Genomic DNA, 18,837 nt, shown 5'->3' with positions numbered 1-18,837 from the left:
GGCTCAAAGCAGGTACTTATGTATTAATAAACATCAGCAAAAATGACTATTAAATCTTTAAAATCTTCTTTATCTGCATAACCCTAGTTATGCAGAGTCTGCTCAGACAAAGAAGTCTTGTATTGCTTTAGGGTTGCACCACTGCTGAGCAGTGCCTCAGGCGCCAATGCTGTGGGGCAGCAGTGAAAGCCTTATTTGAGGACAGAGTTGTACATGCAGCTCAGTCTGTCCAGAGTCATCTAAACTAATTTGAAGCCTTGGACTAGTGGTGAAAGATATAATTCCGTGATCAGTTTTGAAGGAAAATTCAAAATCCATCTGACCTCTGAATATGGAGAGAGGAAGGGGTGCCATCTCTCGCTTTGCCTCTTGGACTATCCATGTTCTGCTTAAAGCAGTGGATTCAAGCTACAGGAAAAGAGATTCCACCTAAACCTTAGGAGGAACTTTTCGATAGTGGAAGGCGCTACCTTGGAGTGTGGTGGTGTCTCCTTCTTTGGAGGTTTTTAAACAGAGGCTGGATGGCCATCTGTTGCGGATGCTTTGACGGTGTATTCCTGCATGGCAAAATGAGGTTGGACTGGGTGGCCCATGGGGGTCTCTCCCAACTCTGATTCATGAGCTAGGGCTCTGGTGAACTTCTAGAGATGTATATTTCCTCTTGCTTGCCAGATGTGTTGGACTTCAGTTCCCATCCGCCTGAAATTATTGTGCCACCTGAAGCTGGTGAGAGTTGGATTCCAACCCATTTGGTTGGCACCACATTGGAGGAGGCCAAATTGTAATTTTTGTGTTCTTTGTTTCCAGGGGTGGGGGGTATTTCATAAAGTTAGTGCCAGCAATGACAGACCCTTTCAGTTCTTCCATAAATTAGTTGCAATGTGCAACATCTGTCTTTTGAACAGAATTTTGTCTCCTTTTTTTTACTATATAACAGAGCAAGAAAGCAGGAACATTGCTGCCCATCTCAATATTTTAGCACAGTGGTGATGATAAATAACTCTGGAAAGAGCATGTTCTGTGGCACTCTGAATGCTGGCAAGGAATCTCCTTTGGGAATCCCCAAGTAGCAAGCACCGCTGGAACTCATCCATTAGTATGAATTTCCCTGAAATCACTGACACATCACTAGTTGTGGTACTAAGTTGTTGTGCAACTGTGTCATAACTTGAATTGTGTCTGAATTGGAAATGCAAAGGCAAGGGGGAGGGAATAGAAAAATTGCCAGTCCCCTCTGAGAGAGAGAAAAATAAATCATGGAAAGCACATTGAGTTTGTTTTCTGAAACTAAGAGGACTGGAGTCTGAATGCATGGGAAACTGCCTGTATGCCACAAGGCTTTAGTAAAGAGGTAGGGAACTGTGGTCCTCCAGATGATATTGGATTGCAGCAGTACCTTTTTTAGGCCAGTCAGAATGCACAAAATACATATTGCAAGCTTTTGAAGCTCCACTGGCTTCTTGAAGAGCGTAAATGAAATACAGAGGGACACACTAGCCGAGGAACAGCTATGCAAGGTTAGTGCATTAACCTTAGGCTGAGTTGAGTCAGACAAGAGATTAGGAATCCGTTTTTCTGTCTACATCTATAAAGAAAGCCTGGTTCCAACCTTGTCACTATGTGGTTGGGGGAGAGATGGGAACACCTATAGGCTGTGAATCCCTGCCTTCAAATCAGTCTGAAAAACAAAGCCATTTCTAGTCTGGATGGCTGAAAGGCTCACACTTTACTGGAAGCCCTCTCTGTCCAGCACACAAGTTCTATTGTCTCTGCTAATTGACGTTTGCTTTAGGCTGGAGGTTGCATCAGTAGAAGAGATCTTGCTGCTTGCTAAAGAGAAGCTGTTTTTGTACAAGCTGCTCTTCCATCCAGAAATGTTGAAACGTCTAGTTGAGAAACCAGGATGCTTCCTGGAAAACCACTGACTTGCTAATAGAATAATTTAGCAATATTAGGAAAGAGGTGTCTCTAAACTATGTGGTTTGGTTAACATGGAGGTGTGTGTGTGTGTGTGATTACTTAAAAGTTTGCCAATCCATCTTTTTGTCTCTTGTTCCTTGAGGCTTGCGTACTTGTTTCCTGCAAGCTTACTATGCAAGTTTAATATCTAACCTGTAAAGTCACCTAATTCCAGATCAGGATGATTTGATGGTGCCAGAATCAGCTTCTGCACTGTTTTGAAAACTACCTGTACCATCCAAAGTTGTCTCTGTATGTATGGCTTTTGTATATGGGATTGGACTATACTTGTGTTGGGACAGTCTGAATGATCTTAGTACATAAGAAAGCCTGCCCATAAAAAGGCTGGCTACCAGTTGGATTAGACTACAGGCCCCACCATGGCTGGAGATTATGGCAATTGTAGCCCAGCACATCTGTTATGCATCATTTTGGGAGGAGGCTGATGTGAGGGGATATTCTAGTATTTTACTTCTAGGCCCCCTTAAAATACCTTCTGATTATTTGGACAGCACTTTTTGAAGTTAATAGCATCTCCTGACCATGTCATGGGTTTAGGCAATAATTTGCAAGTGCTCTTTATTTGTAAAATGACAGCCCACAAAATAATTTTGCTAGTGAAAAATGGTAATAATATTTGAGTGACTTGTGTCTTTACCAGTAGGTTTCCTCCTGTTCGGTTCGCTCTCAGGCCAAGCCCACTTCTCCATCGCTCTGCCTGTTAAATGATTTGAACAGTACGGATTAGAAAAGCATGTTCCCTTCCTGTGCTTATTACACAGTCACTTGAGCATACCTGATGCATGATAAACAAGAGATGTTGAGGTGAATACTGATAGGCTACACAGTGGTGCAGCTGTTTCGGGATAAGCTAATACTACTTCTGGATAATAATTTACCTTCCTTGCCCCAGCCACTCAAAAACTAAAACTATTGGTTCATGTCTGGCATTTGTAAAGATACATATTGGCCTATTGAACAGTAATTTTACACACTTCCAAATTTTAAATGCACACTTAAAAACACAGCACGCAAAGAGGAGTCCAGGTTAGATATATAAAACAGGAGTGTGTGAGTTTTATTGCATTTTTAAAAACCAGGCTATTAATGTGGATCATCTGTTTATCATCTTCTGTGTGTCATCTCCAGAAAATGGTCTGATTTGGTAGCTAAGCACAGCCTTTCCTTTTTGGAAACGCAAGTTCCTTCTAATTGGATGAGAAATTTCGTCACGGGATGGAAACATGTTTGTTGTTCATCTTGTTCTTGGCCAGTGAGCCAATATTGCCACATGTTGACCCTGCTGAGCAAACAGGTTTCTGCCAGCATGGCTAAGCAGAAGCAACATCTATAAGTCTTGACATTTTCTTTTTGCAGGAATGCCATTGGCTCAGGCTGTAGCAATTCTTCAGAAACACTGTCGTATCATCAAAAATGTGCAGGTTCTCTACAGTGAGCAGGTATGTCCAGTTACTTTGCTTCAATTTGCTTGGTGTAATAAATAGCCTACGAGGAATGGAAGGATCTGTCAATATTGTGCAATGCCATTGTTTGCATTCTCTGGTCCCATGACACCCAGCCATGCTTCACAGCTCCCACATCCTGGAACATGTGGCTTTCTAAAAATTACATTCCACTTTCTGTATATATTTATATGGTAATTAGCAATATTTGTTTTTGGTCTAAAGGTTTGCTGTGTGACCTGATACTATATTTGCTTGCAGTTTTAAGGGACCGTTCCAGTATTTAGCTTTTCACAAAAGATGAACTTGGGAGCTGAGGGAAATGATGAGAAGTGGGAAAGAAGCTTTGTAATGGAAAGAATTAAACATATTCATTCTGTTCTATTAATTGGACCATTGAAAACCTATTTCAGGATCTTTTTGGTACAGGTTGAGTCTGCTCTAACTGAAATGCTTGAGACCAGAAAGGTTTTGGATTTCAGACTTTTTTCAGATTTTGGAATATTTGCACACACACACACACATAATGAGATAGCCTAGAGATGGGATCCAAGCCTAAACATTAAATTCAGTTACACTTTGTATACCCTCTTATACATACCTGGTCCCAAGCATTTTGGATAGAGAATACTCAACCTGTACCAATTTAAATGATTGCTTGAAATGAGGGATAAATACGTCTGTCAAATTCATTAATACTATTTCATATTTATCATTAAAAATCACGCAAGCTCAAAATCTTGTGCATAATTCATGTATATTCCTACTGCTTGCCCATTAGCAATGATAAACATGGCCCTGATTGAGGCTGCTCTGCTTTAGCTGAGCCCTGAATTAAAGCTAAGCACCTGTGTCTGTCAAATATCTGCATATTGCCACCTTGCTTAGCCTTTCCTTTCTTGCTTCCTTTTTGTTGAAATGCAGCACAGGTTTGGAAAGGAACTTTCCACTTCTTCTTACAGCTCTAAGCTTGGAGCTGTTGGGAGCGGGACAGACTTGAAGCTCTGTTTTGATTCCTTCGATGTATGCCCTTTTGAAGCTATTCTTGCCTGATTAGAAGATTTGCTGAAGAGCAAAGTAAGCTGTAGGCAGCAGTAATGATCAAGTGTTACTTCAAAGCGCTTCTGCTCTCCTTTTTGCTCTGGCAGCCGTACATAAACATTCTGTGCAGAAAACTCTCTAACAAGGCTTGAGTCATTGGGCTAATGATATGGTACCAAAGCCTGCTGCTTGATAATATTTTCCTGACATTGTGGCTAGCTATGTCCAGATTCTTGTCGACTAGTCTTGCTGCTTTGGGGGAACTTTTCAAAGAAATAGCCGTGTTAAGTCTCTTGCAGCATAAAAAGGTGGAAGGAAGGAGGAGGGAAAATATGGCTGCACCTTTAGGACCAGTTTTGCATAAGTTTTTGTGGATTTAAATTCACTTCTTCAGATGCAGTATTGAGTAGTATTAAGGCCTCAGGTACAAAGTGTATTCATACAGTTGTGGGAGTGGGTCAGAATATAATAGGATCCAGAAAGATGCAAAACATGACCCTTGCCCTAAGTTTTTAAAGGGCTGCATAAGGCGATACAGGTCTTTCCGATTTTCACAGTGGTCAGTTAGTGTTGACATGTGAAAGCAATACATCAGTTTATCGAAAGTCAGTTTCCCTGGGTTCAAAACTCTCTGTGAAGTAGTGAGGACACTTATATTAATGTATGTAGTGTGTCGTGGAGCCATTGTCTTTGTTCCTACTTCTGCTAATGGATTGTAATTTGTGAATATAAATTAATTCAGTTGTTTCTTTTTGTAGCCTTCCTTTGTAATTTCCATGTTCAAGGACTGCAACCTGTAAATTCCCTCACTGTGTGTCCAGGAAGGTTGAAATGTTCTGCAACTGGTTTTTACTTATCACCATTTCTAATGTCAGATTTGTGTCCTCTAATCCTCTTGTGTGGAGACTGTTTGTCCAACGGGGAGAACGACTTCTAATATGGGGGCACTGGTTAGGGAGTGCTGATGCCCATCAGGGTTCCTTAGCCCCTCTGCTATGGGGCTTGGTTTGTGCAAAATTATGCAGTGTAGACCACAATAGAGAATGCTACCTTTCTTCAGTGGTGGGATTGCGTTTGCCTGTGACGCAAGAGGCTATGTTGACGATAGTGGTTTCTCATGTCAAACAAGCTTTTGCTGAGGAGCCAGACTAAATGTGCCTAACAGTTACTAAGCAGCAGCACAAATGTGTGAGTGCTGGTGTGTGTGTGACACTTGCAGATAATATCTCAGAGACAATGGCAGAGGTACCATAGCTAACACTTGTCAGTACGGCACAGAAGGAGGCGTGGTAAACCTCCTTTTGGAAGATTTTTAACCACAAAAACCTTACAATGAGGCAATTCAAAATGAAGCAAGAGATAGTGCCAGATGAAATTCCCGGGTCAGATGGCACCCAGTGAGCTACTGAGATGGAGCAGAGGACAACTACGAGTAGCACTGTGGCTGATAACACAACTGGACTTAAGCCAAAAATGTTATTATTGGTGCCTTTTTTATGGGACAAGAAAAAATGACGTAGAGGCTTTGGTCCAGGGACCTGCTTTAATAATAGTAACTACTAATAATATGAAATCATACACATAGCAGCTCAAAGGGATGCTGAAAAGACTTGGGTGCACCCAGCTGGATATTGTTATGAAAACTAAACTTCAAGCCTTCACCTTAGCCACAATAGCATCTGTGGCTTTCGTACTTTCCCCTCTGTATGGAATGACCCTTGATTTATTCACAAGTCATATCGAAATCTGTAATTTTGGGTCCAGAACTTGCCCTCGACTGCCCAACGGAGCGTGACGCTTGGTATACAGAGTACAAGTGGCTGAAATGCTATTGGTTGCAGCTTTGTTGTATCAGCACCTAAAAAACCACAGACAGTTCTGAAATATTTTTCTGCAACTGAAGGCCTAGATCCAGTTGCTGGTCTTAACTAAAGTAGACCTGTTGATCGCTGTCATTTATATAACTTTTCAGCAACTGGTTCAGTGACTCTTCTGTAGTTGGGACCAGCAGTTGGTTTCAGGCCAAAACTTTGACTTCATTTCTAAACCTCAAGATAAGGGTCCAATGTTTAGCATTCTTCTCTGCTATAATGAAGTAGTGGTTCAGGGGGAGTAATTCTCAGGCCTCTTTTTCCCCATCAAAGCATGATTTTGTTTTCTGCTGACAGTGTGAGAAAATCCTCTCCTTTGTGATGTGATTCAGTTGTTCAACCTAAGCTAGAAGTGCCAGGTTTGCCTCTTCTTTTTTTTCCTTTTGTGAAAGCAATGAGCTGCCGTGTAAATCTTGCCCACAGCCATTGAAATGCCATTTAAATGGGTAAATGGAGAGGATTTGGCAACTACAGCCTTTATTCTGTCAATTTTCTGGCAGCAGTTGTTCATGGAGCAAACAACCATTCCTTATGCCAGTTGGGAGAATCCAGTCTCAAGGTTCTTTTGCCTGGCTTTCTGTCACAGAGAAAATCTGCCTTCCCAAACATTGCCTCTCCCATTTGGAAACTTAACTTCTCCTTTTGTTTTCCAGTCTCCTCTTAGCCATGACCTCATCCTTAACCTGACTCAGGACGGAATCAAACTGCTGTTTGATGCTTTCAATCAAAGACTCAAGGTAAATGATTAAACTGAAAACGCATTTCTGCTCCTTTTGTATAAGGCTGAAATGTGCACATTTTTGCTGCTGAGGTTGAATACAACAAGAATAGCAACAGTGCTCTGTACAGCATAGTTACTCCTTCTGTTAGTTGTTGTGTGTGACTGCTTATATGCAATGAGTTTCGTTTTCTGGGTTGTGATGAGGCCAGTATGAGAAGATTCCATTGCTTTGATAAGGTAGTTGTGTTTAGGTATTCTTTACAGGATGTGTCCATGGCTAACAAATGGGAATGAAGGTGAGTATTTAGGGATCAGAATACAAATTTCGAGTATACAAGGGCTGGTGTCATTTATTTTTGGTTATTACAAGAATTCTTTCTCCCAAAACCCCAGCTTGTAAACTGTGTAGTTCTCCTCCTCCAACAATCTCATGTTGGAGAGTGGGTGGGCCAGCAGGGATGGAATCCAGCTATTTTCCTATAGCTGGATACTGTACAAATACATTCTCGTCCAAAGACCTCCAGGGACCCTGGAGATCCCGACAGATGCCTGTCCTAGTGGGTCCAGTAATGGGAAAATATCCAGGTACATCCCCACCAATCTCTCCACTCGCTAACAACACACAAATGGCTGTGTTGGGTAGGCTATACTGCTTGCAAGGTGGGTTCAGGGAATAGTGGCAAGACATAGCCAACAAGATGCACCTATGTGAGACAAGAACATCTCCTGAGACAGGATCTCAGCCAAGGTTTCAGATACAGCCTTGCAACCAGAGTTTTAAGTAGCTGTAGGCCAGTGGTACTCAAGCTTTGGTTCCTCATTAATTTCAGTTTCTAGAAGCCCCTGCTAGCTTCACATAGCAGTCAGGGATTCTAGGAGCTAAACTTCAAATCATCTGGAAGAGCAAAGACTGAGACTTCATGCTGTAGAGAATATGATCAGTTTTCTACCAAAATGTCACCCATGTCTTTGTACACACGGTTACTGTGTAAATGGACAGTTGCTAATTCAGATTTCCCTTCTCGTCCTTTAACTTGTCTTTATTTCCTTTCTCTCTTTATTCCTTCCTCTCTCCATTCCACCTTTTCCATTGCACATTAGGTCAGGTCCAATACCCTTTTCCTTCCCTCTTGTCCTGTTCATCTGAAGTCCACTCTTGTGGTGTCTGTCCCCGAACCCATCCTCAGCCTTCATCTCAGATCTTTGCCTCTTTCCTTCCTGCAGCCCCTTATCTAGATTATTAGGATTACCTGGTTTTATTTTTTTCTTGCATGAGAAGTATTAATTTGAACACCACAGCTTTTCCTCTTTCCCCAAAAGTCTAAACCAAATTGTAGTCACAGAAAACACCAGATAATTTTGATTGTTTAAGAACCATAATAAATCTTTAACCGTTTTCGATGGTGAAGAAATATGTTTTCCTTGATAGTCTTTTTTATTTTGGTATTGCTTATACATTATTTTGCTTAGTCCTCTTCTCTTTTTGTCTGAGCCTTTTTCTCTTAATATTCATAACTCTGCTTTTTTAGCAGCCTGCAAAGTGCTTTTGGTGAATGGTCAATTGTGCACAAATCAATAGTATGCTATTAAACTTTCACAACTGATTTCTTAGGCAGATCCATCATGTGTAGCTCGAAATGTACTTCTGGGGGTTATTAGTGCTGATTTAAGACTGCTTCTGAGCATATGCCAACAGCAACTATATGGAGGAGTTTCTGCTCTGAGAACATACCTGGTAACCAACACTCAAACAACCTGATGAAGTGGACTATTTTAGAAGTGGGCATAACCTTCAGTAGGATTACTGCACATTACCATGCCTTACTGCAGGTCTCACTTGCTATGTTTAAATTAATAATAATAGAGAAATACAGCCGGCCTTCCACATACATGGATTCAACCATTCACAACTTGGGAAATACATATGTTACAATATATAATTCCAAAAGGCAAACCTCGATTTTGCTATTTTATATAAGGGACATCTTTTCACTATGCCATTGTACATAATGGGACTTGAGCATCCACAGATTTTGGTATCCATTGGGGTTTCTGCAACCCAACCCGAGCAGATATCAAGGGACCACTGTATTAATAATATTATATTATTTTATATCAATTAAGAAAGGGTTGGGTTTTTTCCCCATCCGAAATTGATATATATCCTTATTAAAGATTGTGTCCCTGGTTGGCTTGTGGGACTGTAATTATTTATCTGAATACAAATTAAGCGTAAATACAGATCATCTGATGGTTACCAGAGCTGTCTCCTACAAAATGGACATGTTGCTTGGAGGTACTGCTATAAGCTGTTCTGTCTCTTCATCTTGATTAAATGCATTTAATGAGGTTTTTATTCCAAGCGGTGATTTTTGAGTGTGTGTGTGCGTGCAATTTTTTGCCCAAGGAAAACTGTTGCCTTCATTAAATTCATTCAGACTGTTGTCTTTTCTAAGATACTGTAGTGTTCCCTTTAATTGGTCAATTAAATACACTAATGGCCTGAAAATTAATCTAATTAATAAATGGATGGCATTTCTGGTAAGATAGTCCACATGGTTTGCTTCTGAAGCCCCATATTTTTGTTCTTATTCCATATTTTGTTTATTTTTTCCTCTTCCTCGGATCATTGCATCCTGTTTGTACTTATTCTTGCTGTTGTATCATGTCCAGCACGATTATGGTGCTTGTATTCAGAACCTCCTTAAACCTATGTTCTTGCCCATTTTGCCAGGAACAAGGCTATGCTGTCAATTTCTCAGCATAGAGTTCAAGAGCATAACTTTCTGCCTGCCACCAAAGGAGCATGGCCTCAGTTGCCCAGACCTCTGAGTAGAGAATAGAAGAAACAGTCTTCTCCTGTAACATTCGTCCCTCCTGCCTCTACTGTAGTTTCCTCCTCACATTTCTTTTGCAGTCACTATGCCTTACCCCTCATATACCCTCTTGTTCCATGATAGCTATCAACCAGTCAGTCAGATCTGCTCCATTTTCATGACACTAGAACAACATATGAGGAACACTCCTTGCAAAAATTAAAAAGGAGGGCTCCTGAAGGGAACAGATATTGCTATTTCCCTCTGCTCACAGGTTCCCTTGTTATGTCTGAATTGAGTCTTGCTTGTGCTTTCCTTTCATCCCCGTAAACTTACAAGGCAATATGTGAGCGTATTAATAGTGTTTTTCCTTGTAATTTTCTCTTTCTTCTCCAGATCCCAAGAGCCAATTCTTATCTTTCATACTTTTAAAATGTTTTTTCCTGTTTTCTCTTTAGGTGATTGAAGTTTATGACTTGACTAAAGTGAAGTTAAAATATTGGTAAGTCACTGATCAGAGAAACGTAGTTGTCTACAGGTTGAGTCTCCCTTATCCGAAATGCTGGGGACCAGAAGTGGTTTTGAGGCTGGATTTTTTTCATATTCTGGAACATTCACCTGTACATCGGACACATTGGAGATGAAACCCATATCTAAACGCGAAATTCATTTATGTGTTGTATACACCTCACACACATAGCCTGAAGGTAATTTGATATACAGTTGATATGCATGAATCAAAATTTCTGTACATCGAATCATCCAAAAGAAAGGTGTATATCTCAGCCACCTATGTGGACAATTTAGAATATTTCTGGTTTCCAGATAAGGGATACTGAACCTGTATTCCTTTTCCCACTTAGAGTTCAATGGCCACTGGATGTATTGTTTAGCTCTGCTTGGTTCAAATGAGCTTTTTGCCTCCCCATGTAGTCCCTTTGTTCCTCTCTTCTCCTTCCTTCAAAGGTTAGTCAAAACTGGAAATTGACTACAATTAAAGATTACCATTTCTAATTACCCATCTCCGCACAATCTGGGTCTAGGATATTAAATGACAGTGTTGGTTTAAAACTGTTTGTGGTTCTGAATAATAGTCAGTGGTCAGGAATGCTGGGCATTAAGAGTCTTTAAAAAGAAAACAGCTGGAGAACTGTACTTTGCTGCCTTGGGTCTATGTGGCAGTGCCAAAGAGCTATTGAAAACAGAAAACCAGTGAACTTGGCTTACCGTGGTTTTGTTATTGTTCCCTAGAATATCTTACTCAACCTAGCGAAGCAAGCAATTGAAAGAAAAGTCTCTCTTACCTGTGATTAAAAATGTATCAAGTGGTTTTTGCTGGTTGCTTTCCAAAAGACCTTCATTCAGAATTTCACAGGAAGCTTCGTTGTTATATCTGAGTTCATTTGCTTAAGAGCCAAAACCTGAAAACTTAACATGGAATCCCAGATTAAATTCAGGCAAGGGATTCATTTTATTTTGGCTTCAAGTGCCCAGGGTTGTTGTTTTTGTTTTTTTAAAATGAAAATAATATCTGGATGATTCTGGAAGTAGTTGAGATCAGCATCAATTGGGAAGGGATCTTGAAGTACTTTGTTTCCTTGAGAGTCACTTTGAACTAATGCAGAGAACATTGATGCAATATTGATTAAGAAACGTTCATTCCTCCCCCTCTGCCTTTCTTTCTTCCCAGTGGTGTTCATTTTAACTCTCAGGCTATTGCTCCAACTATAGAACAAATTGATCAGTCTTTTGGAGCAACCCATCCAGGAGGTAAGTTGCCGCTCTTGACATACATTATGTACATGTGGAGACTTGCCTTGCTGGCTGTGTCCATAAGAATCAACGAGACTTTCCTCTTATGATTCTACTGGATTTGAAAGCCAGACATGTGATAGAATAGTGCCATCACTACTTGGATAGATACACATTTTTGTCCTGGGACAGGTGCACTCTTTGTTTCTTCATTATTTTTTCTTAATGTGTCTGTTATAGTCTCTAGTCAAGCAAGTTTTGCAGGTTACTAGAGTGCTTTCCAAAATCCAGTTAGGCCAGAAAAGGGTGTACCCCACAGGAAACAATGCCACTTCCAAAATGCCTCCAGTTCTTACATTTTTGTTGGCATCCCAACAAAACCATATGACAGTTCACCGTGAGTAGCGTCACTGGGAGGGCATCCTGATTCCTTGTTTCTGGGCTTTGTATGTGGTTTGCCCTGCTTCCCCCAATTGCTTGGCACTACTGAGCCCTGGCTTGATTCCCCCAATCCCAACCCAGAATCTACCCTTCTTTCCACCAGCACAGTTTCTTAGCTGTAGCTTATATTTGCCAAACCTGATTATGGATGTATGTACATAGTAGAAATAATGCAGTTTGACACCACTTTAAATTCCATAGCTTCTTCCTATGGAGCTTTGGGATTTGTAATTTTACAGAGTTTTGGTGCCTCACAAAAATACAAATCCTAGGATTCTGTAGGACAGAGCCAGGACAGCGGTGTCAAACTGCATTACTTCTATAGTGTAGACGCACCCTATGAGAACCTTTTCCACCACCTTATATAGTTTTTGTGTTGGCTGGCGCTTCATTTTACTGAGTTATAAGAGAAAAAAACAGTTTGACCAAAAAAAAGCCCATAACCAGTGGCCCTTCAAACTGAAGCAGGTGTTCAACGAATGGAAGCCACATAATTAGAAGTTGGACATGGGTTGGCATTCATTACCAATAAAGCTCTTCCCAGATGCATTTTGCTCCGTAGCCTTCATTTCTCACAAGAGAGGTTCAGAAAGGCTCTTACTGTAAATCTACACAAAAATGTACTGAGAATGGCTGGAGGGTATATGTAAGCGGTTAAAAACTGTCTCTGGGGATGCTTTTTCTCAGAAGGGATGCATGCCAGCTTCCCCATATTGCATGGGCAAGATCTTTTGCTGATACTATTTCTAATACTAACTTACTATAATGAGAGGCCTCTCCTTCATGGGGTCCTTGTATGTCGAAGCTGACTTGACAGCAGTTAACAGCAACAACATATTTACATAGCACCATTTCTAAGAGCTAAAATATGTTAGCAGTATCAGTAAATTTGCTCAGCATTCATCTCTTAGAGAAAAAGAGGGTTGTGCACAAGGACGTCCACTGAGGAAGAGGAGTTGCTTTTATAGCAACATCTATGCATTTTACTTGTTTGATGCATTTGAAAACCACCTTTCAAGTACATAGATGATGGGCCATAGCTTAGTGACATGTTTTGCATGGAGAATGTCCCATGCTCAAGCCTTGCTGTGTAAAGTTGAAAAGGTTCTTGAGTATCAGGTGCTGGGCACAGTCTGTCTGAGACTGTTGTTGTTCATTTGTTTGTTGAAAAGATCGAATGTGGTCCCACATCTGTGTCTATACTCGGCTCCCACCCCCACACCATATTTTTCAGTAGATATTTGTAATTGTCAAAAAAAAACCAAGCTGAAGATCCACGTATTTTGCCGTAGTTGTTCTGGGCATACTCTGATAAATGCCTAAACTGCTCAGCAGTGATGCCAGGCTGGAAAGGGAAGAATAACTGTTTTTATGTCTCTCTGTGTGTCTTTCTCCAGTGTATAACTCCGCTGAGCAGCTATTCCACCTCAACTTTAGAGGACTGTCTTTTTCCTTTCAATTGGACTCATGGACTGAGACTCCAAAATATGAGGTCAGAAATCTGGGTTAATAAATTAATTAGTAAACAGAATAGTTACTGTGTTTTGAAGAGCTTAGTGATTGACTCCTTTTGACTTAATGTATTGCTTTTGTGGATGTTTCACAGGTCTTTGCAGGTCATGCTAACATATCTTTTTGCAGCTGTTTGTTTTTTTATGTTTGCATGCTGTACAGTCAAAAATGTCTCTATTTTAATCTCCACAGCCAAACTTTGCCCATGGCCTAGCTTCTCTGCAAATTCCCCATGGCGCAACTGTGAAACGCATGTACATCTACAGTGGAAACAGCCTACAGGATACCAAGTACGTAACTCTTCTGTTGCATGCAAGGTTTCCAAACAAATAGTAAATAGCTGTCTTTTTATTTGCACATAATTATGCATATGAAGGCGGGAGAGAAATTTGTTTGACTGATATTTTATTTTGGAGCTGTCAGATGAACAGGCAATTTAAACTACAGTTATTATTTGGTTTATTTACCTCTCCAGATACTTGGATGCACTTTGTCACTATATAACAAGAATGCATCCAAACTGTTTATGTTAGAGGAAAATGCGCTGAAAATGCATATATTAATAAAAGTATGCAAAACTGCACCATAGAATTATTATATATATCGGTTTCTTAAAATACTGTGTTTATAGTACATCTCAAGCCAGCAAGGTGGGCACAGTTACTGATAAAATGTGTATATTCTGAGAGGTGCGTACAAAAAATGTGTATACATTTTTGTGCACATTTCAAAAACATTTTACAAACTGATGTGGAAATAGAACATTAAATAGTAAGAAATAGAGGAAATGCCCATCACCATTATCATGTTTTGAGATGATGATGATAATGAAAAAGAAGAAGAAGAAGCTGAAGTTCCTCCTTCAAATTCAGTAACTGTTCTTACAATTACTTTCACATAATAAAACATAGCAGAATCAACTCACTGTCATTTTAGTCAATTTGTTAAAACACATTAATCCAGAGATTGCAGTGAACTGAGGCAAGCTCAATAACATTTGGTTTAAGATCTTAACAGGAAGCATTTTTTGGTGCTTCATTCTGTGTGGTGATGGTGTTACATATGGTTTCCTTCTTTCCAGGGCTCCTCTTATGCCCCTCAGCTGTTTCCTTGGAAATGTGTATGCAGAGAACGTTGATGTTCTTCGAGATGGAGCTGGGCCCTCAGGTTTACGGCTTCGCTTACTCACTGCAGGTATAACGGCTACCAGAAGTAGTTGTCTTCTTACTTCCTTATAAAGGTGTGAAAGTTTGTGTGGCCATCTGTACATAATGCTAACACAGAACAACAAGACGTCTCGGATACCTTCCTTTGATTTTTCTCTCACATCTGTTCTAGAAAGGACACTCATGCAAGGAAATGCAGCTTCCCTTGATTCCAAACACAGACTGAAACTATATTTGTTGTGTATTGCTTTAAGGAATAAGCAAATTCTTTTGCCAAGACAGAACTTTCTGTAGAGATGCAGTCAAATTCATTGACAGATGAGAGTCTTGGGAAGGTTCGATTAAACAGGAGATTGGGATGTTTACCTACATGTTAAATCATGTTCCAAGAGATCCTCAATGTGATACTTAGAGGTGTTATTGTGTGCCTTCCACTCCCAGCCTAGAGCAGGGTCAGAAGTTGGCAAGGAGCTGATAGGTTTGATAAGGAGTTCATGAGTTCAATTTGGGTGGACAGTTTGTATTAGTTGTTATTAGCTTCTTTACAGACTGTGTAATAAATGACATGCTTTTCATCTCGTCAGGCTCTCTTGAGGATTATCATCACAAAATTTAAGATTTAAATGTTTACAATAAGAGAGGCGAATAAAGCTGTGATCGATTTCAAGTGAATTTTGCTTCTGTCTTTACAGAGGAAGAGAGCTGCCTAGGACAGGGATCATATATCCTGGTATAGTAGGAAGGAGTTAGCTATATTACCCAGATATTTGTAGATGGTTTTGAAAAGACACTTTTTCAAGGTAGAATGTGAAGTTTAGATAACATACATGGTTATTTAGAGAAATGTTGGGTAAACAGTTGGCCTGCCACATTTGCTGGCTTCTCTTTCGCAGATTAATATGTTCTCTCTAGCAATTTCTAGGTCTTCCAGCGTTGTCCTGTGATCTATTTCTGGTGCAAGTTGACCATAGAGTTGCGCAGGAGGATCTAGGGATTCTTAGAGAAGTGTTCTCTCGGGTTAAAAAATAATAACATTTGTGATTTTTATTTATATTTAATTATATTCATAGTTTTTCTACTTTTGTGGGAGTGGAGGGTTGCTCCTATCACCCGTGAATGTGTGGGGCAGACTGTATTAGCTTCTCATTACCTTCATATACTGAAGTCAACTCTTGCTGAGAATATTCACAATTTTGAATTTGCAGACCAGGTGGACCTTGAAAAAGCCATAAGCACTTCACATAGTTAAATATATGTACATTATTGGGTTCCCAGTATATCTAAAAAGCTCACAGTTTGAAAAGGGTACAGTTAGAATGTGGTTGGCAAATTTATGATTATCAAATGACTGCAGTCATTGTATTCAATTTATAAGAAAGGTGTAAATGCACTTAGTACACCACATTAGCATGCTACATTTAAAATAATTGAATGAGTGCTCATTTATTACAGCATCATCTTTAAAATGCTGTTCTTGCTTTAAGGTATATGTTTTAATATGGCTTCGAAACATTTTGTTCTACCAGTTAACCAGTATGCAAAGGGATCTTGTAGCACCTTTGAGACTGAGCAAAAGACATTGTCACATAAGCTGCAGAAATAATCCAGTCTGAGACTGCTTTAACTGCCCTGGCTGAGTGCTAGGGAATCCTGGGAACTGTAGTTTATTATGGCACCAGAGCTTTCACAAGCTGGATTATTTCTGCAGATAGGCATCCACATTGTATTGTGACAAGAAGTGCCATATAATATCGACAGTGGAGTGGTTGAAGCAAGAGTGGGAAATGTGTGACCTCCAGATGCTAATGCTCACAACAACTTATTCCAAATAATCAGTAAGTTTTTAGATTGCCACAAGAGTCTTTTTCATCTTTGCTGCAAGCAATTAACATTGCTATCCCCGGCCCCAGAAATGTTTGGCTAGTTGTATCAAAACCTCAGGCCACAGTGATATCTTGAAAGTGGTTTATCTCATGAGCTGGGAACAACCCACTTCTATTTTTCCCTGTTCTTTAGGTTGTGGCCCTGGTGTATTAGCAGATGCCAAGATGCGGGTATTTGAGCGCTGTGTATATTTTGGTGATTCGTGCCAAGATGTTCTGAGCACTTTGGGATCTCCTCACAAAGTTTTCTACAAGTCAGAAGATAAGGTTAGATAAAATAACAACTCAGTACAAATTATTGGGGATGGTTAATTTACTAAATCACCTAATAGTCTATTCACAAGTTTCAGTGTCCTTGAATGCTGGAAAATATCTAATACATTAGGACCTTTCCAGCTGTTCTGTCCCTTTTGTGTGCTCCTTCCAAGCCTTTTCTCCTCTTGCTGCTTAACCTGTGATTGATCATTCACACTGTATAGTCCATATTGGTACTGTTCTCACAAATAACAAAAGAGATGCTAAGCTATTTTTGGAGTATATATTTTCAGACTTTGGTGAAAGGCTGACATTGTGGAATATTCCTTTGCACCATCAGTTTCCTATATTCAGAAGATGAGCATGTCAGGTCAAACGCCAAATTAGAACCTTTTCCCCTGTCATGCTTGCTCTCTGTGTGCAGGGGTTAGTAGTTTTAATACTATTGCTGTTGTTAATATTAATCCTATTATTATTATTTTATGGAGTAACATGCAGTTATGAGGGTCTGTCCCTAGGTTTCCCTGTGTTTTAATTGCTGCGTGGGGAACATAAATATGAGAGAGAAAGAATAGGGAGATTATTTTTCCAGGTAAATCTGTAAGGATAAAAAATGGAGTCAAGAACAGAATTGATTACGGAGTAAGAGGGTATCAAATTGCACCCAGGATATGAACTTGATACGTATTGAATGTATTCCAAATACTGAGTCATCCATTAGGTTGGTTCCAGATTTGGCCATGCTTAGAGTAGACTTGTTGACATTAATGGGATTTAAGTTAGGCTGACTAACCTATTCCACTGATTCTAGTATGACTACTATAAGCATTACTAAAGCTGGATTAAGTCCAGTAGCAGTAATGGGGCTGAACATATTTCTCATTTCTGCCTTAAAGTCCTTAGTCCATTCAAACCAGAGCAGCATGCTTATGAAGGTGGAGAGTAGCTGTTGGATTTTAAATGTTTGCTTGCCTTCCTGCCCCAGAAAACTGATGTGGCTGGCTTTTTTCCCCCCATAGATGAAAATACATTCGCCCTCTCCTCATAAACAGGTACCTTCAAAGTGCAATGACTACTTCTTCAACTACTTCACGCTTGGAGTGGTGAGTTAACAGTTTTGACATCCATCCTGTTTTCCTTCCATCTGCTCCCAGTTTTCATAAGGCACATAATAATCCTTTGGCGTAGGAGTTATTATTGTTCAAATCCTCCAGAGCTCCATCACTGAGATATTTGAACCATACCTTTTTTACTGTTGCCTGTTTAGTTAATGACGTATTTGCACTGTCAGTGTCTCATGGAGCTCATTTCACATATCTGATATTCAATATTTGCAAAAGGAAAGCTTGCTTCACTAAGCTCAGAAATGCTCTGAGGAGAGGATAGGGCCATTGCCTGTCTTGTTCAACACTCAAATGGAGTAAAGCAGAGAAATTGAGCTGCATTTAAGTTCAAAGACAGCAGCTGTTTCCAGGAGAATTAGCCTTTCACAGCAGCTTTGGCATTAACATTTTCTGCACTCACTTCAAAATTTTAAAAGGTCCCGAAATAATTGCTCTAAGGAGCATGATCCCACCAGCAGACACACAACTTTCTATGGTGCGCAGTGTTGTTTCATTGTTTTAATTTAGTGTTGACTCACTTTCAGTTCTTTCCAATTTTTACTTACAGGACATCCTTTTTGATGCAAATACTCACAAAGTGAAGAAATTTGTTTTGCATACGAATTACCCTGGTCATTATAACTTCAACATGTGAGTAGAAAGAACTGTATTGCCTAGCTTCATTTTGCACATTGGGAACGCGTGTGCTAATAATGAGGGCTAAGAAAATGTTTGGCATGCTGAATTGTCATTGAACTGGTACAGCGGGGGAAACCTTGCTTAGGCTTTTCCAGACTTTCCTGGGTGGTCACATCAGGCAGCTTCTTAAAAAGAAAGGTGATTTTTTTTCAGGA

The 18,837-nt window shown here is 40.0% G+C and overlaps 1 protein-coding gene across 3 annotated transcripts in view; it reads left to right on the top strand.

Annotated features, from left to right (window-relative positions):
- Positions 1 to 18,837, top strand: part of PHAF1 (phagophore assembly factor 1) — a 46,677-nt gene that overhangs the window by 22,134 nt on the left and 5,706 nt on the right. For all 3 annotated transcript variants that reach the window (XM_089540917.1, XM_089540919.1, XM_089540918.1), the window contains 10 exons: positions 3,337 to 3,419; positions 6,988 to 7,071; positions 10,330 to 10,373; positions 11,562 to 11,641; positions 13,462 to 13,556; positions 13,769 to 13,866; positions 14,658 to 14,770; positions 16,759 to 16,892; positions 17,900 to 17,983; positions 18,552 to 18,634. In XM_089540917.1, the coding sequence (XP_089397043.1) occupies positions 3,337 to 3,419; positions 6,988 to 7,071; positions 10,330 to 10,373; positions 11,562 to 11,641; positions 13,462 to 13,556; positions 13,769 to 13,866; positions 14,658 to 14,770; positions 16,759 to 16,892; positions 17,900 to 17,983; positions 18,552 to 18,634 (898 nt within the window). The remainder of the gene's footprint in view (positions 1 to 3,336; positions 3,420 to 6,987; positions 7,072 to 10,329; positions 10,374 to 11,561; positions 11,642 to 13,461; positions 13,557 to 13,768; positions 13,867 to 14,657; positions 14,771 to 16,758; positions 16,893 to 17,899; positions 17,984 to 18,551; positions 18,635 to 18,837) is intronic.

The sequence above is a fragment of the Sceloporus occidentalis genome, unplaced genomic scaffold (genome assembly GCF_023333645.1).
Source record: "Sceloporus occidentalis isolate IW3139 unplaced genomic scaffold, rSceOcc1.0.p SCAF_10, whole genome shotgun sequence".
Lineage (NCBI taxonomy): Eukaryota > Metazoa > Chordata > Lepidosauria > Squamata > Phrynosomatidae > Sceloporus > Sceloporus occidentalis.
The sequence above is the reverse complement of the archived record's forward strand: the minus strand, read 5'-3'. Positions and strand labels throughout refer to the sequence as shown.